We start from the raw sequence: 20584 nt of genomic DNA, 5'->3' as shown, positions 1-20584 counted from the left end.
AGAAATAGAAAAAAGGGGCATCAATTTATCCATCCACCATTTCAAAAAAAAAAAAAAAAAACAGGTGTATAGCAAAAAAAAAAAAAAGAATAATAATAAATAATAATAAAAAAACATGTATGTCTAATATGTTTTTTATTTTATTTTATTATTATTCTTTTTTTCCTCATTTTCTCCTCACACAAGTTTATTGTGACACAACTGAAGCCAAATGTCGTACACGTCCCAACCACGACATGTACTCTTCCTGTTCCAAGAAGAACTGCATTTGACAGACATACTCACAGAGTTCAGATGAGACTCCAAGATCACCCTGCAAATACTCATGCAGTGCAACTATCATTTCCTTTGATAACTCACTTATACATGGACCATTATAACACAACGCACGACTGTACTCTCCACCAGAGTCAAAACAATTCATTAGCAGCTCATACGCATCACCGTATGATACAGCAGTTGAAGAAGCAGAAGCATTCTCATTACCATTATTATTATTATTATTATTATTATTGTTATTATTATTATTAGTAGTAGTAGTAGTAGTAATACCAGTCGTGGATAAAACATTACTTTGTCTTTTCACTTCTGCGTAAGTGAGTGGATCATCATAACGGCGCACGGAGCGGAGACGACCTATGGTTGTACTTGGCTGACGGTAACTGTGCAGTAATTCAAGAAATATCGATTCACCTTTTCCAAAACAAACGTGTTCTTCTAATGCCTGTGCTTGACGACGTGAAAGTAACTGTACAGATCGAATTCGCATCTCACTATCTACACTAGCAAGACGTATAAACAAAGAGAGCCCACTCTCCTCAACTAGATGAGCCATGGATTCAAGAGGATTTTCTACAATCCTACTTCCATCATTATCATCATTAATATTACCACTATTACGATCACTACTAGTCATACTGTTTATGTTTTCCTTGTTTTTATTCTTGACAGTTGTTTTTCGAACCAGTAAATCAAAGGAGGACCACTCGCAGATATTTACAGAGGAATCATGTGAAGAAGGATCATACACACGAAATGGAGCAAATAACGTCAGGTGTACATCTGCCCTTGTCACACATAATGCATCATTCGTATCCATCATCTCTCGTAGTACGGCAGAGCGTTTATTCCCTCTATTATATCCAACTGTCATTCTTTTAGAAGTATTGTTGAGTTTATGGACATCTTCTTCTTCTTCAGTGGTACTAGCACTAGTAGTATTACTATGGCTTTTTTGATGACTTGTTGTTTTTGTTGTTTGTATACCTTCTCGTCTTTTACCATATCTCCCTTGTTGTTGTTGTTGTTTCTCTTTCATGGCCTGCAGAAATGCCTCATGTACACTTTGATACCGTCGTGCATGTAATTCATTCGACTTTACGCCTCCCACTAACGTTCGTGTCATAATAAAATAATTCGATCCCGCTGGGTGTTGTACTTTCCAACCTAATGGCGCTAATGGGGGAATAGCCGTTGTGCCATCCCGACTATCTCGTTCAATCTCTGCTTTTATTTCACTCTCTGCGGCATCTCGTAGTGTGCGGCCCATTCGACGTAATGCTTCTTTATTATTATTATTATTATTATTATTCTCTTCTTGTGTAGATGAATCCATTGTTATTGTTGTTGTCGTTGTGTTGGCCTGATGGGCGGTGATCTCTGCTAAATTGGATACTTCGTGTAATATATGTGTTTGATTAATATTCTCATCTGTGTTATTAAATGGTGTATTGTCATTTGCTGATACTCGTCCATCACTCAAGGAACTACAATTTCTTTTCATTACTGATATGAATAATACACAAAGCCATTGGGATATATGCATTTGACTCTCATGATAGAGAAAAGGACAACTGTGTCTTCGCAGAGTTGTGTTTGTTTGCCGCTGGAGATAAGAACAACCTCGACGACGGCATACAAACATCAATACGGAATTAATAATAGTAATAATAATAATAATAATAATAATAAAGAAGGATCCGTTCCGTAGTATATATATTTATAAAGGAGAGAAAACAACTTCTCCTCACCTCTGAACAGTCTCCTAGAAGAGATAAAAGAAAGGAGAAAAGAAATAAAAATTCAGGAAAAAAAAAATGTCGCACAAAGTTGTCTACATTGAGAAAAGAGTTTAGAGAGAGATCTCTAGCACTTATAGGGAGAAAAAAAATACTATACGAAACAAGGTACATACGCCAAACAACAAAAACCAAAAAAGGTTTACATAATCACACAAAATTTTTTTCTTCGTGTTCTCGTTGTTTTTTTTTTTCGTATCTCTTTCTCTCTGTGTGAAAAAAAAATATATATATATATATATATATATATATATATACCTCTTGTGCCTTGTTCGGTATACGTTTCTTTACCTTTATTCCTCTTTTTACATCAAAAGTATAGTGCTTCAGTGCACTCATAACATCAACATAAACTTCAACAGATAACGGCACTAGAGTAAAGCGCAACAGCAAACTCTACACCACCCAAACATAAATAATCCACACACACACACATCATTCTCAAGTCACCAATTATATATATATATATATATATATTATATATATGATATTATATATACTTTTCGCTTCCTCTTCCTCTTTCTCTCTCTTTCTCTCTCTTCTATTAATCGAGTTTGAGAAAGAAGACAGTGACAAGACAATGCAGTGAATCATTCTCAAACGGCACGTGCACGACCCCATCCAGTGTGTTATCCCACAAACTAATAAACCCAGTGGAAATACCAGCGCCTGTGCGTTGCATGACCACACAATTGACGATGTACTTAAATGGTTTTCGCAGTTCGGCGAGATTCCTCAGTACAACTTCAATCACATCATCCACCCACGCATCCACTTTACGGGGATTCCACGATTCCTGTGCAAACTTGTGCCGCAGTACACCCGTTACTTCTTCTTGAATCATATCACTGTTAATAGCCACATCCTCGTGGGTCTCCTCGTGGTGTTCAGTTGCCATTGGTGAAGATATTCACGGTGGAGAGAGTTGTTGTTTATTCCTAAATACGGAAAAAGGTAAATAACGCAAACCCACCTGTTGACTCAATATATCTTGTCTGTTTGTTTTCTATTCTTATTTCCTCTTCTTGAGGTTTTTGATGGTGTTTTGCGTGTAAATGGGTGCGGGTATGTGTGAGTCTCTCCCTTCCTTTTTGTCTGTAATATACACACACTTCTAATGCTATTTATAAATAAAGAAAGAAAGAGAAAGAAAGATAAGAAAAAACAAACGGTGTTTATTTCAATCCTGTAGTCACTTTTACCCCTCATTCACCTACAATGTTGGTATATTCCCCTTCACACACATATACACATACACACAAAGTGAATGAATGAATGAATGAATGAGAGTAAAATAGCAAAAAAGAAAAACAAAAACAAAAAAAAAAGGAAATGCACACACGCACAGACACACTCACACCAATAAGAAAAAGAAAATCCTATTCTCCCTATCCCTTCCATTCTCCACGTACAAAGAAACCTCAAATGAGGAAAATCGAAGAAAAAGGTTTTGAAAAGTAGGCATAAACAACATATTTCATTCGTACCGGAAAAGGATATAAGAGAATATATATATAAAAAGAAAGTGACGTTCAACACTGTCGAACAAATCCGAATAAAAACAGAGGACATTCTGTCAACAGTACAGGAAAAAAAAAACTAATCTCCATACAGTAAGAAACATATTTTATGTTTCATATTCCCTTTACTATGTCTTACTCCCTTAGATTTTTTTTGTTTCTCTTCTCATCTTCAGAATCTTCTTTTTTTTCTTTTTCAACCCCATGTTCTTTTTGTTTTCCCCCTTTCCTTCTCACTGAAACAGATATTGCCCCAAAGAAATTACAGAAAAAAAAAGGAGTGAGAACAAAGAGAGAAAAAAAAACTTGAGATGATGTTGGAGAAGATTCTTCACGCAATCCAAGGGAAAGCAAAAAGAAAAAAAAGAGAGAGGAGTGACAATGTTATACATGGGAATAGAGGACAGTGGTGCACATCTGCCCTAGTGATATAAAGCTATAACTCTATACATACCCTCACACTTACACATACACACGCTCCCACAGACAGAGGAACAGAAGAGATCCCCATAGGAATAAGACGTACAAAAGCATCATGATCAATGATAGCAAGAGTGACAGGCAATAAGATTACACCCTAAAAACTCCATCATTTTTTTTCGTTTCTTTTTCTCTTGAATTCCATTGTTTTTTTTTTCCATTGATAATATCCTTATATCATGTAGTAGTTCAGTTACAAGTAGAAACACAATACATGAGGGAGATTGAGCAAATGAAGTGGGGGGGGGGGGGGGAAGAACATGAAGACACGAACAGAGTAGTGACTCTCAATACTTCCATTTGCTGTTACACATTTAAACTAAAAAAAAAAACATGATCCACAAACTACTTGGCATCACACAGTCGTGTTTTTTTTATTCTTTTCCACTCGCCCTTCTATGCCTTCTTCTTCTTCTTCTCGGCTAGTTCGTTCCTATTTCGTTTCTTTTTTTTTACCTTTTTATCTCACCCTTTTGACTCATTGCTTGATGTATATAGTATCCTTACCCATTGGTCCATTTCCAATGGAAATGACCTTTGCCTTTGTAAAGTATTCAACCGTAGCGATGAATTCACATACACCACGGGGCAGTGGATCACCTGCTTTACGCTTTGATGCGGCAATTGGAGTGCTCTTCCATCCATCAATGAGTTTAACAATGGGGTAGCAGAAATTCAATGCGGCTTCGCTAGGCACAGCGTCCCCAGCTTTAATAATTGTACCATTCTCGTATAACCGACCGTTATTATTCACCACCTTATTGTTGGGATTATAGTAAATATACGCAATAGTGATACCAACCTTCTCATAGTCGTCCCCACGGTCAAGGGCGGAGATGGAAAGGTACGGTCCCTGCACTGCAGTTACCTCAAAGTGCATCACGCAATCAAAAAATCCACATACGCGAGGTTTCTTTGTTACCGCCCCACACTCACCATGATGTCGTGATGAAGCAATAGCCATAGCCACACCAATGTTATACTTACCAGTCTCATCTTCAAACTCCAGTGGTTCCCAAACACCATTAAATTCTTTACTGTCAGGATGAAAGGCCTTTGTAAAGAATAAGCGTTGAATGCTGTCAAAGTCCACACACATGTTATTAGGAAGATCCTTTAAAGTTTTAATGCCTTGGGCTGAAAAGAAGTCCTGAGGGACAAAACTGCTTGGATTAGCACCAATGCCAACACGACTGCTTCCAGGTGTCTTGTGTACATTAATAACCAATGCGTTATACCGCTGAAAGTTAAATTGTGCCGTTGCCAGTAATCCAGCTGCTGTGGTATCTGCGGAGGTGGTACTCTCCCAGAACTTTTCTCTGGTATTACTTAACCAATATGACTGTGGCCCTTCCAACAAGACCTTTTCTCCTCGAGCCAATGCTGAACGTAGTTCATGTGTTACATCACATCTTCTTGGGAACTTCTTATTATTCTTTACCCGCTCTGTGTAGAGTTGTACTAAGTACTCCACTTTATCAGGGGCTTGTGCAAAATTCATCACATGTGGTGGTACACGTTGTACCCCATCACTGTTTTCCTCTTCACACCGACGCACAACTTCCGCGTCTGACATTCCCTTCACCTTGAGAAAGCCAAAGTATGTATCCATGTCCTTTGCCAACCGTCGACGCATTACTGCGGGATCATCAAAGATGTGATCAAGGCGAATACCACGTTTTGTTACTTTAGACGCATGTACAGGGGACATTCCCTTTAATGTAGATGAATTCGGCGCAGAGGCTAGCAGGTCAAGTAACTTGTGGTATGGTGTTACAATCATCACATTACCAATAAACAACCGATCTTCGTATGACACATTCGCCTCAATGAGTTGACTCACCTCCTTCTCCATAAAGCTGATCGGGTCCATCACACACTCCGGCCCAACATAGTTACGTTTTCCTGGTGTAAGAAGACCAGATGGGGCAAGATTAAAAACAAATTTACGTCCCTTTTCATCATATACAGTGTGTCCAGCATTTTCACCGCTATTCACACGTGCAATACATGTGCACTCCGGGTGATGCGAGACAGCATCCACTGTCTTTCCCTTTCCTTCATCACCGAAAAACGCACCCGCTACCATAATAACATTATGGCTCTCAATCAGCGGATGTAGTACATCTGTCGCAGAGGCCTCTTCATACGTTTGAATATTAGTTGGTTGATTAAGCTCAGGAATGGGTTTCACATTCTTTAGATAGTCATAAACAGCCCGCTGTGTGTCGCTTGTTGGAAACGTGTAGTTCTGCTGCTCAGTGGCCCGTTGTGCGTTTTCTGCTGCGACGTTCACTCTGTTACCACCATCTGCCTGCCCGTCATCATTCACTCGTGACATTTCAGATCCTGTCATAGGAATAGAAACCGTTGACTTTCAAATGCCGAAGCTTTGTTTTTCTTGTATTTTTTTTTTGTTTTGCTTTTCTCTTCCCCTTTGGTCCTCTTTTTTTCTTTGGTGTCTTCGTATTATTTGCTTATTCTTTCAATAGATCAATAGAAAAAGTAGAAAAAGAAGGGAGAGACAATAAGGAAGAAGTACAGAGCAAACAAAGTAAATATAATCATTCAAAAGTCTTAGTGCAGAAACGCAAACCAAACACACACACATATGATAAAGTGCGAACCTCAAAAGCACGGCAAATGCAATAATTAAAAAAAAAATAGGTCAATAATAATAATAACAAAAAAGAAGCAAAACACACTGTTTCTACTCCGTATATATGCTCTATCAGCTTTATAACATAAAAGAAAATAGCCACCTAGATATATGTACATATATTATCCAATTCGAAAGAGAAAATAAATTAAATACCTGCAGAGGAAGAGAGGGTAGTGAAAAATAGAGGAAAAATACGAACCTCCCTTTGATAATTTCCTTTCTTTTCTTTTTCCTCCCCATTGGGAGAACTTCCATGATGTCACAAAACTTCACATAGTCAATATGAGGCCCGATGCATGAAAATCCTCAATCAGAGAAAACTGTACACAAATAGACTGACAGATATAGCAATCGGTGCAAAAGAAAAGGGGGAGGGGAATATAATTTTTTCCAGAAAAAAAGAACCCTTTGCGTCTCGAGGAAAAAATATTAGAATGTGCTTTCTGTTCTTGGTCAAGCTTAACGAAAAAAAGTATCAAGAAAAAAAAGTTTTAAATTCAAATGGCTTATCGCGAAAAGAATAATCTTAGCCTTACTTCACCTATGAAAGAGAAAAGAAGAAACAAGAGAAAACAGTGTATTTTAACTCTACTACTCGTAACCCCATATCATATAAAAATACAAACAATAAATTGAAATTGTACCAGATATTTATTTATTAAAGAATCCTAAAAACTGACGAAAAGGAAGTGCTGAAAAGCCCTTTTAACCCGAATCCCGCTCGGGGCGGAGAGGGTTGGTTTGGTTGGGCCTTTCAGAAACTTACTATTGACACGCTGTTAGGAATAAAAAGAAGTAAAAATATTCCTAATAGTTAAACCATACAAAATGTAAAAGTCAGTAAGACTCGATCATTCTTATCGCAAGCTGAGAAAAAAAAATGAATAGAGAAAAATGAAAAGAGGCCGTTTTCCATAGCACAACTACTTCAACGAAATCATAGTACACATCAAAGAATAATCTAGACTTTTCTTGCGGGAGAGAGAGAGAAGCCATTAAGGAAAAAATATATATGAAAAAAATAAAGAAAGAGACGAAGCCTCCCGTTAAAAAAAATTACCAGACATGAAAATATCAACACAGTGAGAAGAACTAAAAATAAAAATGACTTCCATAATATTCAATAGAGTTTGCAGTTCTAAGGCATTTCACATCCCAGATATGGCGAAAGCCACAGAAAGTAAGAGACCTTTGAGGGGGTGTACAGTACACAGTGGAAAAAAGGGGTAAAGAGAGGAGAGAAAACCACCTAAAGAAAGGCTGAAATTGAACAAATTGAGTAACCAAATCTAAACTGCATATAAAAAAAAGAGGAAAAGGTTACTGAATTTAGAGACGTATCTTCTCTGAACGCAGAAGAGCTACACTCCTTCCATAAGGCAACACTGCAGTTTGGGTTATCGCATACCCCCACGACCACCAAAACCCAGTTGTTCTTGTTGTTGTTGTCTGAAGGAATTTCCACCAAATGAAGGTTGACGTGTCATACCCCCACGACCACCAAAACCCAGTTGTTCTTGTTGTTGTTGTCTGAAGGAATTGACACAACCGGTTGATAAGGTAACCAATTCCCGTAATTACAAGAACGCCAATAAGGACAATTCCTGTAACAAACCCCCACATAGGCAACCAGTCGGGTAACCATGACACACCGCCATTACCTCCCTGAGATGACGTTGCATTTGATTGCGATGACATGGTTTCCTTTCTTTTGGAGCTAAAAAAAAAGAGAGTTCCAAAGTCGTTGAAAAACTATGCTTAAAGGAAGAAGAACAAGAAACGATCAAAAAAAAGTGGGAAATGGAGGAGGAAGGGAGGGAGGGGGGTCCTCAAAATTTGTTCTCCACATTATTAAATTAATAACAAAGATAAAACCGATCGTTATTTTCGGTTGCAAAATTCATCTGAAAGAGAAAAAGAGCGTTTTTTTTTTTCCACCACCAACACAAAGAAAACAGTGCTGAAGTGAGAGAAAGAGGGATACAGGCAGCCGCACCTTGGAAACCAATGTGTGCGGAAGAAGCAACATTGGCAGACTGAACAAAATAAGATGCCTACACCATCGCATGAAAAACGATTTCCACCAAAAGGTATAGAAACGGGTATATAGCAATAATGAAATACTCAGCGAGCCTGTCCTTCTTGTTTTCCCTTCATTCATAGCCTCCCATCACTCGTAGCAATACCTATCCATGGGGTTGAGTTCCGTAATGAGACCACGTACAAATAAATTGGGATCTTTAAATCGTTCTGTCGCCTTTGGCACACGCACCACACGCTCACGCCACTCTGGTTCCTGCAAAAGATCCAGCTCAGTCTTATAATGTGGGTTTGAACTTACCATACTAGACGCCATCTCCTTTGACTTCAGCGCGTTTCGCATTTCACGACTTCTATACACCTTTTGTATATCTGGTTCGACATCAAGCCATTTATACCCCGGGTTAATGCGACTCTCACGAATCGTCATGACTCCCTTAGTGGTTGCGTACAGTGTGAAGTTGTTGGGGTCCATGCGCACATTCCTGCCAGGGCGGTACTCCGGCAAGCGGGAGTGTCTATCCTGCCCATAGCGGCGTCGCTGCTCCTTCAGTTTCTCCAGTGGTGTTACCGGAGTGCCTGGGATCACGTGAAACAATTTGGCCTTTCGGCGTGGATGTCCAGCTTGATTCTTCGCATTGCCCGCAGTGACTTTACTGGCGAGTCGGGGTTGGCAGAGACGCAGCATTCATACAAAGTAAAAATACTAATCAGCAACTACGCTTTAGTTATATTTCTAATTTCTCTCTTTCTTCTTTCTCTCTTAGTATCCTTTTCGCTCTAGTCCAATGTTTTTGTGTACTACGGTATGAGAGGCCTACCGTTCTGCTGCAACACGAGGCAGAGAAACGGAAAACCAAACGTAAAGAAGAAAAACAAAGTAATAATACCCTATGATAGTGTATTGTTATTTCTTCTTCTTCTGTGTTTCTTCTTGTTGCTATTTTATTTTCTTTTTACTTCCCGCTCCAGCGTTTAATGAAATGCAACTAAAAATATACATGAAAGACCAGCAAAATGGAGAAAAAAAAGAATTAAGGCCAACAGAACTGCAAGAGCAATGACAAGGGTATTTTGGTGCTTTCAACACAGAGACATACACTCAACACAAATAGATTTTATTACTTTCAGCACAAAAAAAAGACATATTAATTTTTTCTTTATTACCACATTTAATTGATCCCTTTTCATGAGCTAATCCCTTCTCATTTGTTGACACTTGCTGCAAACGTCAATACAATTGAGACGTACATGTTTCTATGGATGTTGATATGTAAATATACCAAGACGACTACACTCAGTGAAATGGAGAAGTGGCATTAGAGGGAAAAATATACTTGTTTCTTTCTTTTTTCTTTCACCCATTTGCATAATTTTATCCTCTTCCTTTACTTTACCAGCACCATCTTTATGCCAACAGGAAGGCGTATGTCAACAGACGCTTTCCTACTATCAAAAAGAAAAAAGAAACACATACACAGATAAACTCATACAAACATATAATGAACCCCAGGGTTCGACAATCGTACAGTTACAAACAAGAAATCAAAAAAAAACCTTCAATAGATACATTACGATCACCACCGAAATAAATGAAAAAAAAGTATGTGATCTATCAACTGCACCTTTGGAAAACAAAGTACGGAAAGAAAAAGTGTCTCCTGTTTTTTCTCTCTCCGGCTTTTTCTGGAGTGCTGCTGATGATGTACAAGAAAATTTCTGGTGCAAACAGTGACGGCATAAAATCAAAAAAAAAAAAAGGATACCGCTCAACAATAAAAACAAAACAAAACAAAAAACAGATGAACTATCAACTGCACCATTGAAAACAGGAAAAAAAAACAAAGATATTCACTCCACCACCCATCCTTGAGGATCCCAAGGGAAAAGAAATAAAAAAAGAGAGTGCGAGAAGTAATGAATCAATATTAAAATATAAAATAAACATACACCATGAAATAAATAAAAGAACACAAAGGAAGAATAGAAAAATAAACTGACCGTTATTATACGTTTTCCCTTTTTTTGATGATTTTTTATTACCTTTTATTTTCCTTACCGAGATGCCATCCCCAATATGCCTCTTTCTTTCTAAGGAAGGAACATAACAACGACAAGGGCAAGCATAGAGGCAGCCGACGCACCAGCGAGAAGTGAAATTCCCATCAGTTGTCCGGCCATCGCTTTTTGTCCATCTGTGGTCAACCCCGGTGTAATGGGGCCAAGCACCATGGAGAGAGCACCAAAGTAATTTGTTAGACCAACGAAAAACATAAAGACGTATGGGGCAGCGTGTCCAGGAATTTGTTTATAGATGCACAAGAATATCAATGGTAAGAAGAGAAAACGGAGAAAAGACACAATCAGCACAACACGACGCGAGGGCCAGAACCTTCGGAATGAAGTAGAAAGGCGACCAGTTGCATCACCGCAGTGGTACAGCAAAATGGCGATGGTAGCGAACCAGTTATCCGCACGATCGATGGGAATCACAAGGGACGGAAAGATGAACAGTGAAAGAAAAAAGATACAGAAGCATGCCACTTGCATGGGGTAAATAACCCGCAGTACAGGTTCAATAGCAGTAGTCCGAAGTTGCTCCGATGTAGTCATTTCAGTTGCATGTATACGACACTCTTCGTCAGAATCATCTATTACCTTACATTGTTCTTCTTCATCATCACTCTTCTGCTGAAGTTCCTTATCGGGTGTCATGTTTCCTTCTTCATCGGGAACTACAACTGCCATTGGCGCGGCTTCATTATTTGGGGCAGTGGGGCTGTTATCAGACGCTTCAGCAGCAGCAGCAAGAGCGTTCCGCTTACGACGAAGCATGCGGTATTCACCCACATGATCCTACGCAAAAGAGTTGTATCGAAGTAATACACTTACCACAATCGCCAATGCCATAATGACAAGTGCGAGTGAAAAGTAAATATGCGACTGCTGAAGTGCTGACTCATATGTGTCAGGCATAGATGCTTTAATAACGCACTGAAGCGTAGATGCTGTAACACCAAAAAAGGCACAGCCGAACACGAGTGCAGACATAAACTTGGGTAGCATAGAACTTGCCAAAACATAGCATGTCACTTCAAACGCTGCCTTACCAGCACCAGCACCAGCGGCAACAATAAGAGATGCCATCATAGCCGCCGTTTGTGAAGTTCCACGTACGGGAAGTGCAACAACAACGATGAGTTCCACCATCATTGGAATGACTGCAGACACAAACCGCGTCGTTAGTGAGAGTCGCCGCATCCAGGGAGTCAGTACAAATGGTCCAGCGAGTACCTGAAAGGTGACAGACATGATGTTATAGAAGGTAAGAATGTTCGCCCAGAATACGGGGGTTTCGGGCACGGCGGACTCATCCCGTGAGACATACTTGTAGTAATCTACCATAAACCGCGGGGCCGAGGTGACAGCGTTCGTCGGCATCAGCATCGCAATACCGAGGAAAGTGCACGTAAAGTACACACCAGCCTCACCAAGAGAGACGAATCTCAAGAACACGATTAATGATAGTATGGAGGGTTATTCTGATTCTTTTTTTACCTATCTGTTTCTGTTTTCTTGTTCTTTCTCTTGCTCACTTATTTTTCTCTGCTCGTAGAATATTACTTTCCTTCCTTTTTTTTTCTTTACTTGGTGTTCAAATGCCTCATCCCTTATTACCCCTATTGTTTCCAAATAAATAATTATTCAATTATGCATTAAGCATTACGTCGATTTACAAGAAAGATAAAAAAGGAAACATTAGAATATAAAACCACGACAAAATGTCCCTTGCGCGGTGTGGTACAGTAAAATAAAAATTAATCAATTCCCTCTTACTATTTCGAGCACATAACAAACAGGGAAAATGCCCAAATGGAGTGCGTATCATAGTATTTCTAACACCATATCCAAAAATGGATGCTGGTGCAAGCATACATATACTAATTACGCTTTATATAAAAATATATATGAGTCTTCATGAGTTTCAAAAGTCGATTCTAATTCATTTCGTTTACGACCTTTTTCTTCCTTTTTAGGCTCACCTTACCGTTGTACTTCAGTTGATGTGCTACCTCGTGCTTGTAAACAGAACTGGTTTTTCCTACACATTCCTACAAGTACTGCTACACACAGAGAGACATATGCAAGCATATTGAGACACACTCACCTACGCATAAAAACAAGCATCGAGACGTAAAAAAAAAGATAGAATACAAAATTCACAACGGTCGAAACTCTCAGGACCATATATATATATATAATTTGGCATGTTTGCGTGTGCACTTCCCTCTTTTATTATTATTTTTTTTTAGTTTTCTACTGTTACCTAATTACTTTCCTCTCACCTCCACATCTATGGGGAGATGAAAACCTACTTTTTCGTTTTATCCAATTCAGTTGTTTCCTATTCTTTTTATTTTTCCTTCACTTATTAGTCCACATATTTTCGTGCATATGTTAGGTTTGGTTACTCCGGCCTTCGTCACAGAAACACACACACACAGTCAGAGAAAGAAAAAAAAAGAGTAATATTAAATTTTCCCTTGATAATCATATTGCTGCTGCCACTGTTATTTTCGTGCTTTATATTTCTTTTTTCGCTTATGCTTACCCCTCTAGTGTTTTTTCTCATAATGCAGAAAACAATCTCACACGTCCTGCAGACACCACACATATACGAACACATCAGTATACACATACATATGTTTAAAACAACAAAAAAGGACGGAAAGAAAAAGTGTCTCCTGTTTTTTCTCTATCCAACCTTCTCTGGAGTGCTGCTGATGATGTACACGGTGATCTCTATCAGAAACGATGGCGGCAGAAAATGCAAAACGAAAAAACAATAACAAAGAATTAGTTTAAAAGTAAAAGAAAAAACAACAACAACAGCCGAGTTCAACAGAACAAAAAAATGTTGTACATGTGTATATCAATACAATTGGGTACAAAAAAAACCAAAAAAAAAAAAGAATGAAGAAACGGGTTCACAAAAAACCAGTCAACGAAAGTAAAAAAACAAAACAAAACAAGTGGGGTAGAATTTTCTTTTTGCTTTCTGTTTTAGAAAGGCTTTTTTTTTAGCACAGATGAAACTTTTTCCTTTGCACTATTACTGTGCATATTGCGACGTTATCTACTACACCACACACACCCTAAGGCAAGAAGACAACCACAACAATGGCGATGAGTGATGCAAATGACGCACCAGCGAGAAGTGAAATTCCCATCAGTTGTCCGGCCATCGCTTTTTGTCCATCTGTGGTCAACCCCGGTGTAATGGGGCCAAGCACCATGGAGAGAGCACCAAAGTAATTTGTTAGACCAACGAAAAACATAAAGACGTATGGGGCAGCGTGTCCAGGAATTTGTTTATAGATGCACAAGAATATCAATGGTAAGAAGAGAAAACGGAGAAAAGACACAATCAGCACAACACGACGCGAGGGCCAGAACCTTCGGAATGAAGTAGAAAGGCGACCAGTTGCATCACCGCAGTTGTACAGCAAAATGGCGATGGTAGCGAACCAGTTATCCGCACGATCGATGGGAATCACAAGGGACGGAAAGATGAACAGTGAAAGAAAAAAGATACAGAAGCATGCCACTTGCATGGGGTAAATGGTCTTCATCACTGGCATAACAGGTGTAGCCAACAACTGTTCAGATGTTGTCATGTGAGATTGACTGGCCCGAATACCGGATTCGTCAGGGGATTGAGTAGTTTGATTGTCACAATATACAACATCCTTTGCTTTATCTTCATCCGTTTCTTCAATGGGCTCCATATTGCCGTTCCGTTGGGAATCAGTGGCGGGTGATTCTTCTTCGGCCTCCCTAGAGCGTTTCTGCTTCAGCACTCGAAATTCAGCAATGTGCTCCTGTGCAAAGCTGTTGAAGCGCAGCGACAACGCCATAAGGAGGGAAAGGAACATAATGACAAGTGCGAGTGAAAAGTAAATATGCGACTGCTTGAGTACAGATTCATACGTGTCAGGCATAGATACTTTAACAATGCATTGTATCACAGAGGCGACCACTCCAGAGAATCCACAACCAAACATGACTGCAGACATGAACTTGGGTGGCATAGTTCCCACCAGCACATAGCATGTAGCCTCCAAGTACGATTTTCCTGCTCCTGCCATGACGGTAACTAAAATGAATGCGATAATGGCAGCCGTCTGCGAGACCTTTCCTTCTGGCATCACTACAATCACAAGCACCTCAAGCATCATAAATGATAAGGCGAGGATAAAACGGGTGGTGAGGGAGAGACTCCGAGCGGCACGGGTTAACACAGTGGGTCCACAGATAATTTGTGTCACCAAGGAAATAACGTTATAGAAGGTTAAAATGTTTGCCCAGAAAACGGGAATATTTGGTTCAGCGTCAGGGTCTCCTGTGACATAGCGGTAGTAATACACCATGTAGCTTGGCGCTGATGTTAATGCATTAATAGGCATAAGCAAAGAAACGCCAAGACAAATACACGCCACATAAACGTGTAGTTCAGACAAAGATGAAAAACAAAGCGCCATGATTTTTCTGCCTGAAGTTAATACTCAAATAACCCGCTATACCGGTTCCTTTTATAGTTATCACGCAAAGGAAAAGCTCTCTGGTATATTACTTTGTACGTATGTGTATCATCAAAAGAAAAGGGGGAAAAAAAGAACAACAAAAAAAAAGTATGCCACATCAGAGGCAACAAGAACACACACAAAAAAAGAGAGACATTAGTAAACATGGTAAAAACAACAAAAAAAACCAAAAAAAAGGAGGAAAAGCAAATTAAACATGAAAATATAAAAATAGAAAACAAAGCGAGTTGTCCTAGATCTACTTACGCGCCTTGCGGGTACCGCGGGCCTGCATGTTCTTGCGTGCCTCAGCGGCAATCAGCTTCTCCTCACGCTCCTGGATCACATTGATGCGAAGACCCTGCTGCTTCGGGAGCGTCACGGGGATGCTCTGCATATCCTTGCCAATCACGAAGATGTTGGATGCTCGGGTGGCAAATTCGTGGCCAGCCGCATCCTTCAGACGTGCAATATCGAACGCACCAGGGTGACGCTCGATCAACATGATCTCACCAATGCGACCACGGTTAGCACCTCCTGTCACCATCACCACCTTGCCGTTTCCGGTCTTGATGAGGTCAACCACCTTCTTCTCCTTCAGGTTGTACACCAGTGTGTCGCCACGGTGGGTGCGGGGATCGGGGTAGCGGATGCGGTGACCGTCGTGTGTCACGGCGACGGGAATGCGGCCAGTGCTGGTGTAGATGTTCTCCACCTTCATCAGCTTCAGGTTGCCCTCCGCCTCGCTGACCTTCACCATCACAAAGCGACCTTTCACGTCATACAGGATACGGAAGCGGTCACCGGTCTTGGGGATCTCCACAACGTCCATAAAGCCCACAGGGTACTTGGTGTCACGGCGTGCCTTGTTGTCCACAAACACAAGACCCTGACGGAGGATCATCTGCGCCTCAGCAGCGTTCAGTGCGTACTTGAGACGGTTGCGGATAATGATCATGAGCGTCATGCACTCACGCAGCTTGTGGGGACCCGCACGGGGACGGGGAGCGAACACGCCCGTGAGCTTGCTCAGCATCCAGTCCTTGGGGGCATAGAGGCGCTTCAGGTGCTTCTTGGTCATGTTTTAGGTTCCGTTCCTCTCAGTTGTATAAAACGTTTTGTCCATAAATGACAGAGAAAAAAAAAAACAAAGGAAAAACTCAATCGTTACCGTCGAACGTAGTTATCTTCAACAACAACAAAAAACAGTTCAAATAAAAACAACACCACTCTCATTTTTCTATCCACACCTTTTTTTTTTTTACCCCTTGTGTCTTTATGGGTTTTACCCCAACGGTACGGCTATCAGCTTCTCACCGTAGAGCACCAAGGTTGCTGTCTATGAAGAGCGGTGCTTGAGAGAAAAATCCCTTCGTTTTGTGGGATCCCCAAGCTCTTGTAATATTTATTTTGTTATTTTGGGGTTTTTATTATTTGAGTTTTGTTATTTTCAAGTTTTGTTTTATTTTATTTTTATAACCAATCTATGAACAGTAAAACAGTCCACGAGAGATTCTCTACTCCCACCATCCTTTCCCAGAGCCCGTCGGCCACTCTCCTTTTGTTATTAATTTTTGTTATTTTTGGTTTTATATTAATTGATTGGCCTCAATGTTCTCCTCTGTTTTTTGTTGCTTGTTGGGGATCGCGAAAAGCTCCTCTTGAGACTAATCCTCTCAGGGATTCCATAACCGAGCCCGTCGCTGGCCTTAGAGGGGCGGAGGAAGGAGGCGTAGGGGTTCTGGACCGCGAAGTCTGCGGTATCGCATAGTTCCGCTCCACTGCCAGAAGGAACTGGGCTAACTGTCTAGAAAAGCACAGCTTCTGGAGAGGGATATCTGTTATAGCATACTGCATTCGCAGTGGAAGAAGGGCGGGGCAACTCAAGAGATGCAGCGCTGTTTCTTCGCAGCCGGTGCGTTGGCTAGTATGCGCGCGAATGTGCTGATACCCGTGTTGAGACATGCGGTGTTGTGTGAGGCCTGATTTGCTCATGCATTGTCTGTTGCATGTGGGGCAAATCAGGGTCGCAAGGTATCTTATGTTCTCGCCCTTGCTTCGGGAGGATTTGGTTGCCCCTTTGGCAGGCATGCCTTCGCCATGGCGAAAATTTCTGCAGTGAATGGCGAGTGAAGGCATGTTGGCGTAGAACTTCTTACACATACCGCACTGAAACTTGCCGTGGTCCTCACGTTCCGGTAGCGACGAGTCTCGCTGACGTTTCTTATTTCTGGGAAACGTTACCTTTATCGTAATCGGCAATATCGGAGTTCCAGGTGGGTGTTTTTGCTTTTTGTGGTACGATAGAGCTCCTATGTTACCGAAATCCCTCAGACAAAATTCACAGCGCAGCGATGCTGGCTGTGGGATTAACTGCGTGCCGGGTGCGTCTTCACTGGGGTCCTCAGGATGGCGTGCTCGAATGTGGGCTTTGGGGCCTGTTTTAGAGCGCGCTATCATTTCACATTTGTCGCATGGAAATGCCGATCCCTCTGGTGTTGGTTCATCTGCTCTCGGGCGCTTTCTTTCAGTGGGAGGGCATTCTGCGTTGTGCATTTACCTGAGGTGGCGAGTTAATCCGTTTTTCTGGGGGAAGGTTCGGTGACATAAATTGCATGCAAAGGGATGTTTTTTCTGCATGTGCTGATTGGCGAGGTAACGTATTTACCGGAGATGTTGGTCTGGGCGGTGGTGGCTCAGGCGGTATGTCCGGCGGAGGTGGTGCATGGGGAAACTTGAGTTTTCAAAGCGCATAGGCTCTCTTAAAACCATGCCTGTTAACCATGTGAAGCGCCGCGGTGTTCCTGCATGAGTATTGTGCTCCGCACTCTGTGCATGCTGCTGGCTCGGACGCTTTACTCATGGGGTGGTGTCTCTGCGTTGCTTGCGGCTTCGGTGGGGCTGAGTCGTTTGCCTCTTGGGGATTCCACCATCGACAACCAGGGGGATATGGGGTTGGATTTTTCTCAGCAACCACCCATATCGATGCGAGAGTCCTGTGCGGAATCTTGCAAGTGCTGCTTCTTCTTCTCGTGTTAGTTCTGGGTTGTCTCTAGTGGGGTTCCAGTTCCCTGTGATTTGCCATCTATGAGAAGGACGAGGTGTTTCCTCCCCCTTGAGCATGCGTTTGGCGTAGGCAATAACGTCGGGAATCCAGGCATCATCCCTCTGGGTATGCTCCGCAGCTTTTTTGGCCTCAGCGTCGCATTTTTCGTTCTTCTGTACTCCGCAATGGCCAAAAATAAATTGCAGTCCAATGCGGGCTTTGCGACGTTGCACTTGAAGGATCAGGTTCCATAGTTCAGTCGGGATTTTCCTCCACATCACCGCTCAGCAGTAACTTGGTACAGGTGATACTGCTGACAGCACGTCGACAAGTGCCCCAGGACCTTCTTGGATTCAGTTCTGCCCCAGCACGACGCGGCTGGTCCCGGTGCTGTGCGACGCCGTAGTTTAAGCGCCAGCGAGTCTTCCAGAAGAAAAACATTCCTGGCTCTTGGCTTCCTCCGGCAATACGGAGTACTGGACTTTGTCACCGCGTTGAGGTGGCCGGCGTCACCAAGGTCATGGCATACTAGAATTGCCATGAAAACCCACCAACAAAATCTGGGTGGGTATTGTTCAAGAATTTGCAATTTTTTTCTTTTCGCTATAGCGAACGACCTTTTGTGTTTTTTTTTTCCAAAATGAGAAAAAAGAAAACAATACAATTGACAACTGTATATATATCTATATATTTGCTTGTAGGGAGAGAGAGAGAAACACACACCACAACTATTATCGATAATGGCCAGCGGCATTTCATTTTTTTTAGTCTTTCGATAATAATATTGGGGAAATTTGATAGTGAACATCATATCCGCTTTACCGAGTTGCTGTTGTACCTCTGAATAGAGAAAAGAGTCGGAGGGGAATCTTCCTCTGTTCCAATCGTGGTCTTATCATCTTCTATTGTTGTCGAACTAGATCCTCGGTTTTGTCGACCATGACAAAGAGAGCGCAAGTCAATTGTGACAACTTCATGTCGAAATACATTACAAACAGAAATAAATTTGTCAAAACTCAGTACTAGATCTTCTGTCTCACTCCGTTTACCTCGACCAATAACCACATTCCATAAGAGTCCACTTGTCTCACACTCCCTAAGAGTACCATAATTGAGAAGACCACACATAACCCCCTCATGCTTTGGTTGTCGTACAACCTGAGTCCAGCCGTTTGGTTGGCACGCAAATATTGTATTGTTTGAATCTGTAATCACAACATGTGCAACTCTGCTGAAGGATAATACAGCAGAAATAGACCCCATTTCATGATCAAAACGACCACCAAGAGCACCTATTGCAATATATGTAGGAAGTTTCAGAGCTTCTACTAGACTAGCCTCAGCACACATTTTGCTTTCTCTATGAATATCAATGTCTGAACCTTTATTACCAGCGTTTGGGTCAATAGAACCACCAGTTTGAAGCAATTTCAAACCGTCAGGAAGGCGTAGAGCAGGTGGCAGAGGAACAACAGCATCATGAGAATGGTGCTCCCGAAGTCGTCCTATGAGAATTAAGGCTTTCATAAAATCTGTTGACATTTGACAACGGACGTGCAATCGAAGAGGTGTGAGGGATGGCTCACCCCTACGCTTCCCAAGGATTTTTTCCCAGTCCGACAAAGACGCTCTAGTTACATCTTCACCTAAAGTCAAGAATTCAGTAACGGCGGAGCGGGCCCTCTCGTAAATGGCATCCAGCACAGTTGATGGAATTTCCTCTACTGTGGCGTAACCGTCAGTGGGTGCAGATACCGGTGTCTCGACATTATCCTCATCACGCACCGTTGTGTAAGAATCCATATCGCCAATGACGGCATCGCAAAGAGGGAATAAACGAAACAACCGTAGATGAGGTTGTTGTTGTTGTTGACCGTCCACGTACGCACGTAGACGAGGATACGCCCCATCAGCGCAGACAAAATAACACTGTCCAGTTGGTTGGGACCTCTCCCACCGGTGTGAAAAACGTTTTACGATCAAGAGACGCAAATACTCGTCGTACTCCCAGCGAGCGTTAGATGGGCTGTTCAAGAGCACGACCCCAGATACCTGTTCTGCCGTGTCATAGAAGTCGTGCTGCACAACCTTGCGGACCACTGTTCGGACTGCTCGAGGCATGAGAAAGAAAAGCTTCTTTTATTAGAAAGAAATACAGACACTTCAAAAACACG

The 20584-nt window shown here is 41.5% G+C and overlaps 10 protein-coding genes across 10 annotated transcripts; all 10 read right to left on the bottom strand.

Annotated features, from left to right (window-relative positions):
- Positions 1-187: 187 nt before the first annotated feature.
- Positions 188-1924, bottom strand: LSM04_001639 (Mitochondrial glycoprotein; the record flags this gene model as incomplete). The annotated part of the gene is made up of 1 exon (XM_067338383.1): positions 188-1924. One exon carries the CDS (start codon positions 1922-1924, stop codon positions 188-190), a length of 1737 nt encoding a protein of 578 aa, XP_067193668.1.
- Positions 1925-2622: 698 nt separating this feature from the next.
- LSM04_007835 (Tctex-1) lies at positions 2623-2976 on the bottom strand (the record flags this gene model as incomplete). The annotated part of the gene is made up of 1 exon (XM_067338382.1): positions 2623-2976. One exon carries the CDS (start codon positions 2974-2976, stop codon positions 2623-2625), a length of 354 nt encoding a protein of 117 aa, XP_067193790.1.
- Positions 2977-4556: 1580 nt separating this feature from the next.
- Positions 4557-6434, bottom strand: LSM04_003368 (Adenylosuccinate synthetase; the record flags this gene model as incomplete). Its single annotated transcript, XM_067338381.1, has 1 exon — positions 4557-6434. One exon carries the CDS (start codon positions 6432-6434, stop codon positions 4557-4559), a length of 1878 nt encoding a protein of 625 aa, XP_067193707.1.
- A 1635-nt stretch (positions 6435-8069) lies between these two features.
- LSM04_002964 (uncharacterized protein) lies at positions 8070-8438 on the bottom strand (the record flags this gene model as incomplete). The annotated part of the gene is made up of 1 exon (XM_067338380.1): positions 8070-8438. One exon carries the CDS (start codon positions 8436-8438, stop codon positions 8070-8072), a length of 369 nt encoding a protein of 122 aa, XP_067193699.1.
- A 472-nt stretch (positions 8439-8910) lies between these two features.
- Positions 8911-9468, bottom strand: LSM04_003366 (uncharacterized protein; the record flags this gene model as incomplete). The annotated part of the gene is made up of 1 exon (XM_067338379.1): positions 8911-9468. The coding sequence occupies one exon, from the start codon at positions 9466-9468 to the stop codon at positions 8911-8913; it is 558 nt and encodes a 185-aa protein (XP_067193706.1).
- A 1403-nt stretch (positions 9469-10871) lies between these two features.
- LSM04_001987 (Equilibrative nucleoside transporter) lies at positions 10872-11615 on the bottom strand (the record flags this gene model as incomplete). Its single annotated transcript, XM_067338378.1, has 1 exon — positions 10872-11615. One exon carries the CDS (start codon positions 11613-11615, stop codon positions 10872-10874), a length of 744 nt encoding a protein of 247 aa, XP_067193675.1.
- Positions 11616-11636: 21 nt separating this feature from the next.
- On the bottom strand, positions 11637-12221 carry LSM04_001228 (uncharacterized protein; the record flags this gene model as incomplete). The annotated part of the gene is made up of 1 exon (XM_067338377.1): positions 11637-12221. One exon carries the CDS (start codon positions 12219-12221, stop codon positions 11637-11639), a length of 585 nt encoding a protein of 194 aa, XP_067193659.1.
- Positions 12222-13936: 1715 nt separating this feature from the next.
- LSM04_007332 (Equilibrative nucleoside transporter) lies at positions 13937-15322 on the bottom strand (the record flags this gene model as incomplete). The annotated part of the gene is made up of 1 exon (XM_067338376.1): positions 13937-15322. The coding sequence occupies one exon, from the start codon at positions 15320-15322 to the stop codon at positions 13937-13939; it is 1386 nt and encodes a 461-aa protein (XP_067193781.1).
- A 301-nt stretch (positions 15323-15623) lies between these two features.
- LSM04_000342 (Ribosomal protein S4e) lies at positions 15624-16445 on the bottom strand (the record flags this gene model as incomplete). The annotated part of the gene is made up of 1 exon (XM_067338375.1): positions 15624-16445. One exon carries the CDS (start codon positions 16443-16445, stop codon positions 15624-15626), a length of 822 nt encoding a protein of 273 aa, XP_067193640.1.
- A 2772-nt stretch (positions 16446-19217) lies between these two features.
- On the bottom strand, positions 19218-20531 carry LSM04_000323 (thiamine pyrophosphokinase; the record flags this gene model as incomplete). Its single annotated transcript, XM_067338372.1, has 1 exon — positions 19218-20531. The coding sequence occupies one exon, from the start codon at positions 20529-20531 to the stop codon at positions 19218-19220; it is 1314 nt and encodes a 437-aa protein (XP_067193639.1).
- Between the last annotated feature and the right edge of the window lie 53 nt (positions 20532-20584).

This window comes from Trypanosoma melophagium (assembly GCF_022059095.1).
Source record: "Trypanosoma melophagium isolate St. Kilda chromosome Unknown ctg15segment0, whole genome shotgun sequence".
NCBI classification, from domain to species: Eukaryota; Euglenozoa; class Kinetoplastea; order Trypanosomatida; family Trypanosomatidae; genus Trypanosoma; species Trypanosoma melophagium.
The sequence above is the reverse complement of the archived record's forward strand: the minus strand, read 5'-3'. Positions and strand labels throughout refer to the sequence as shown.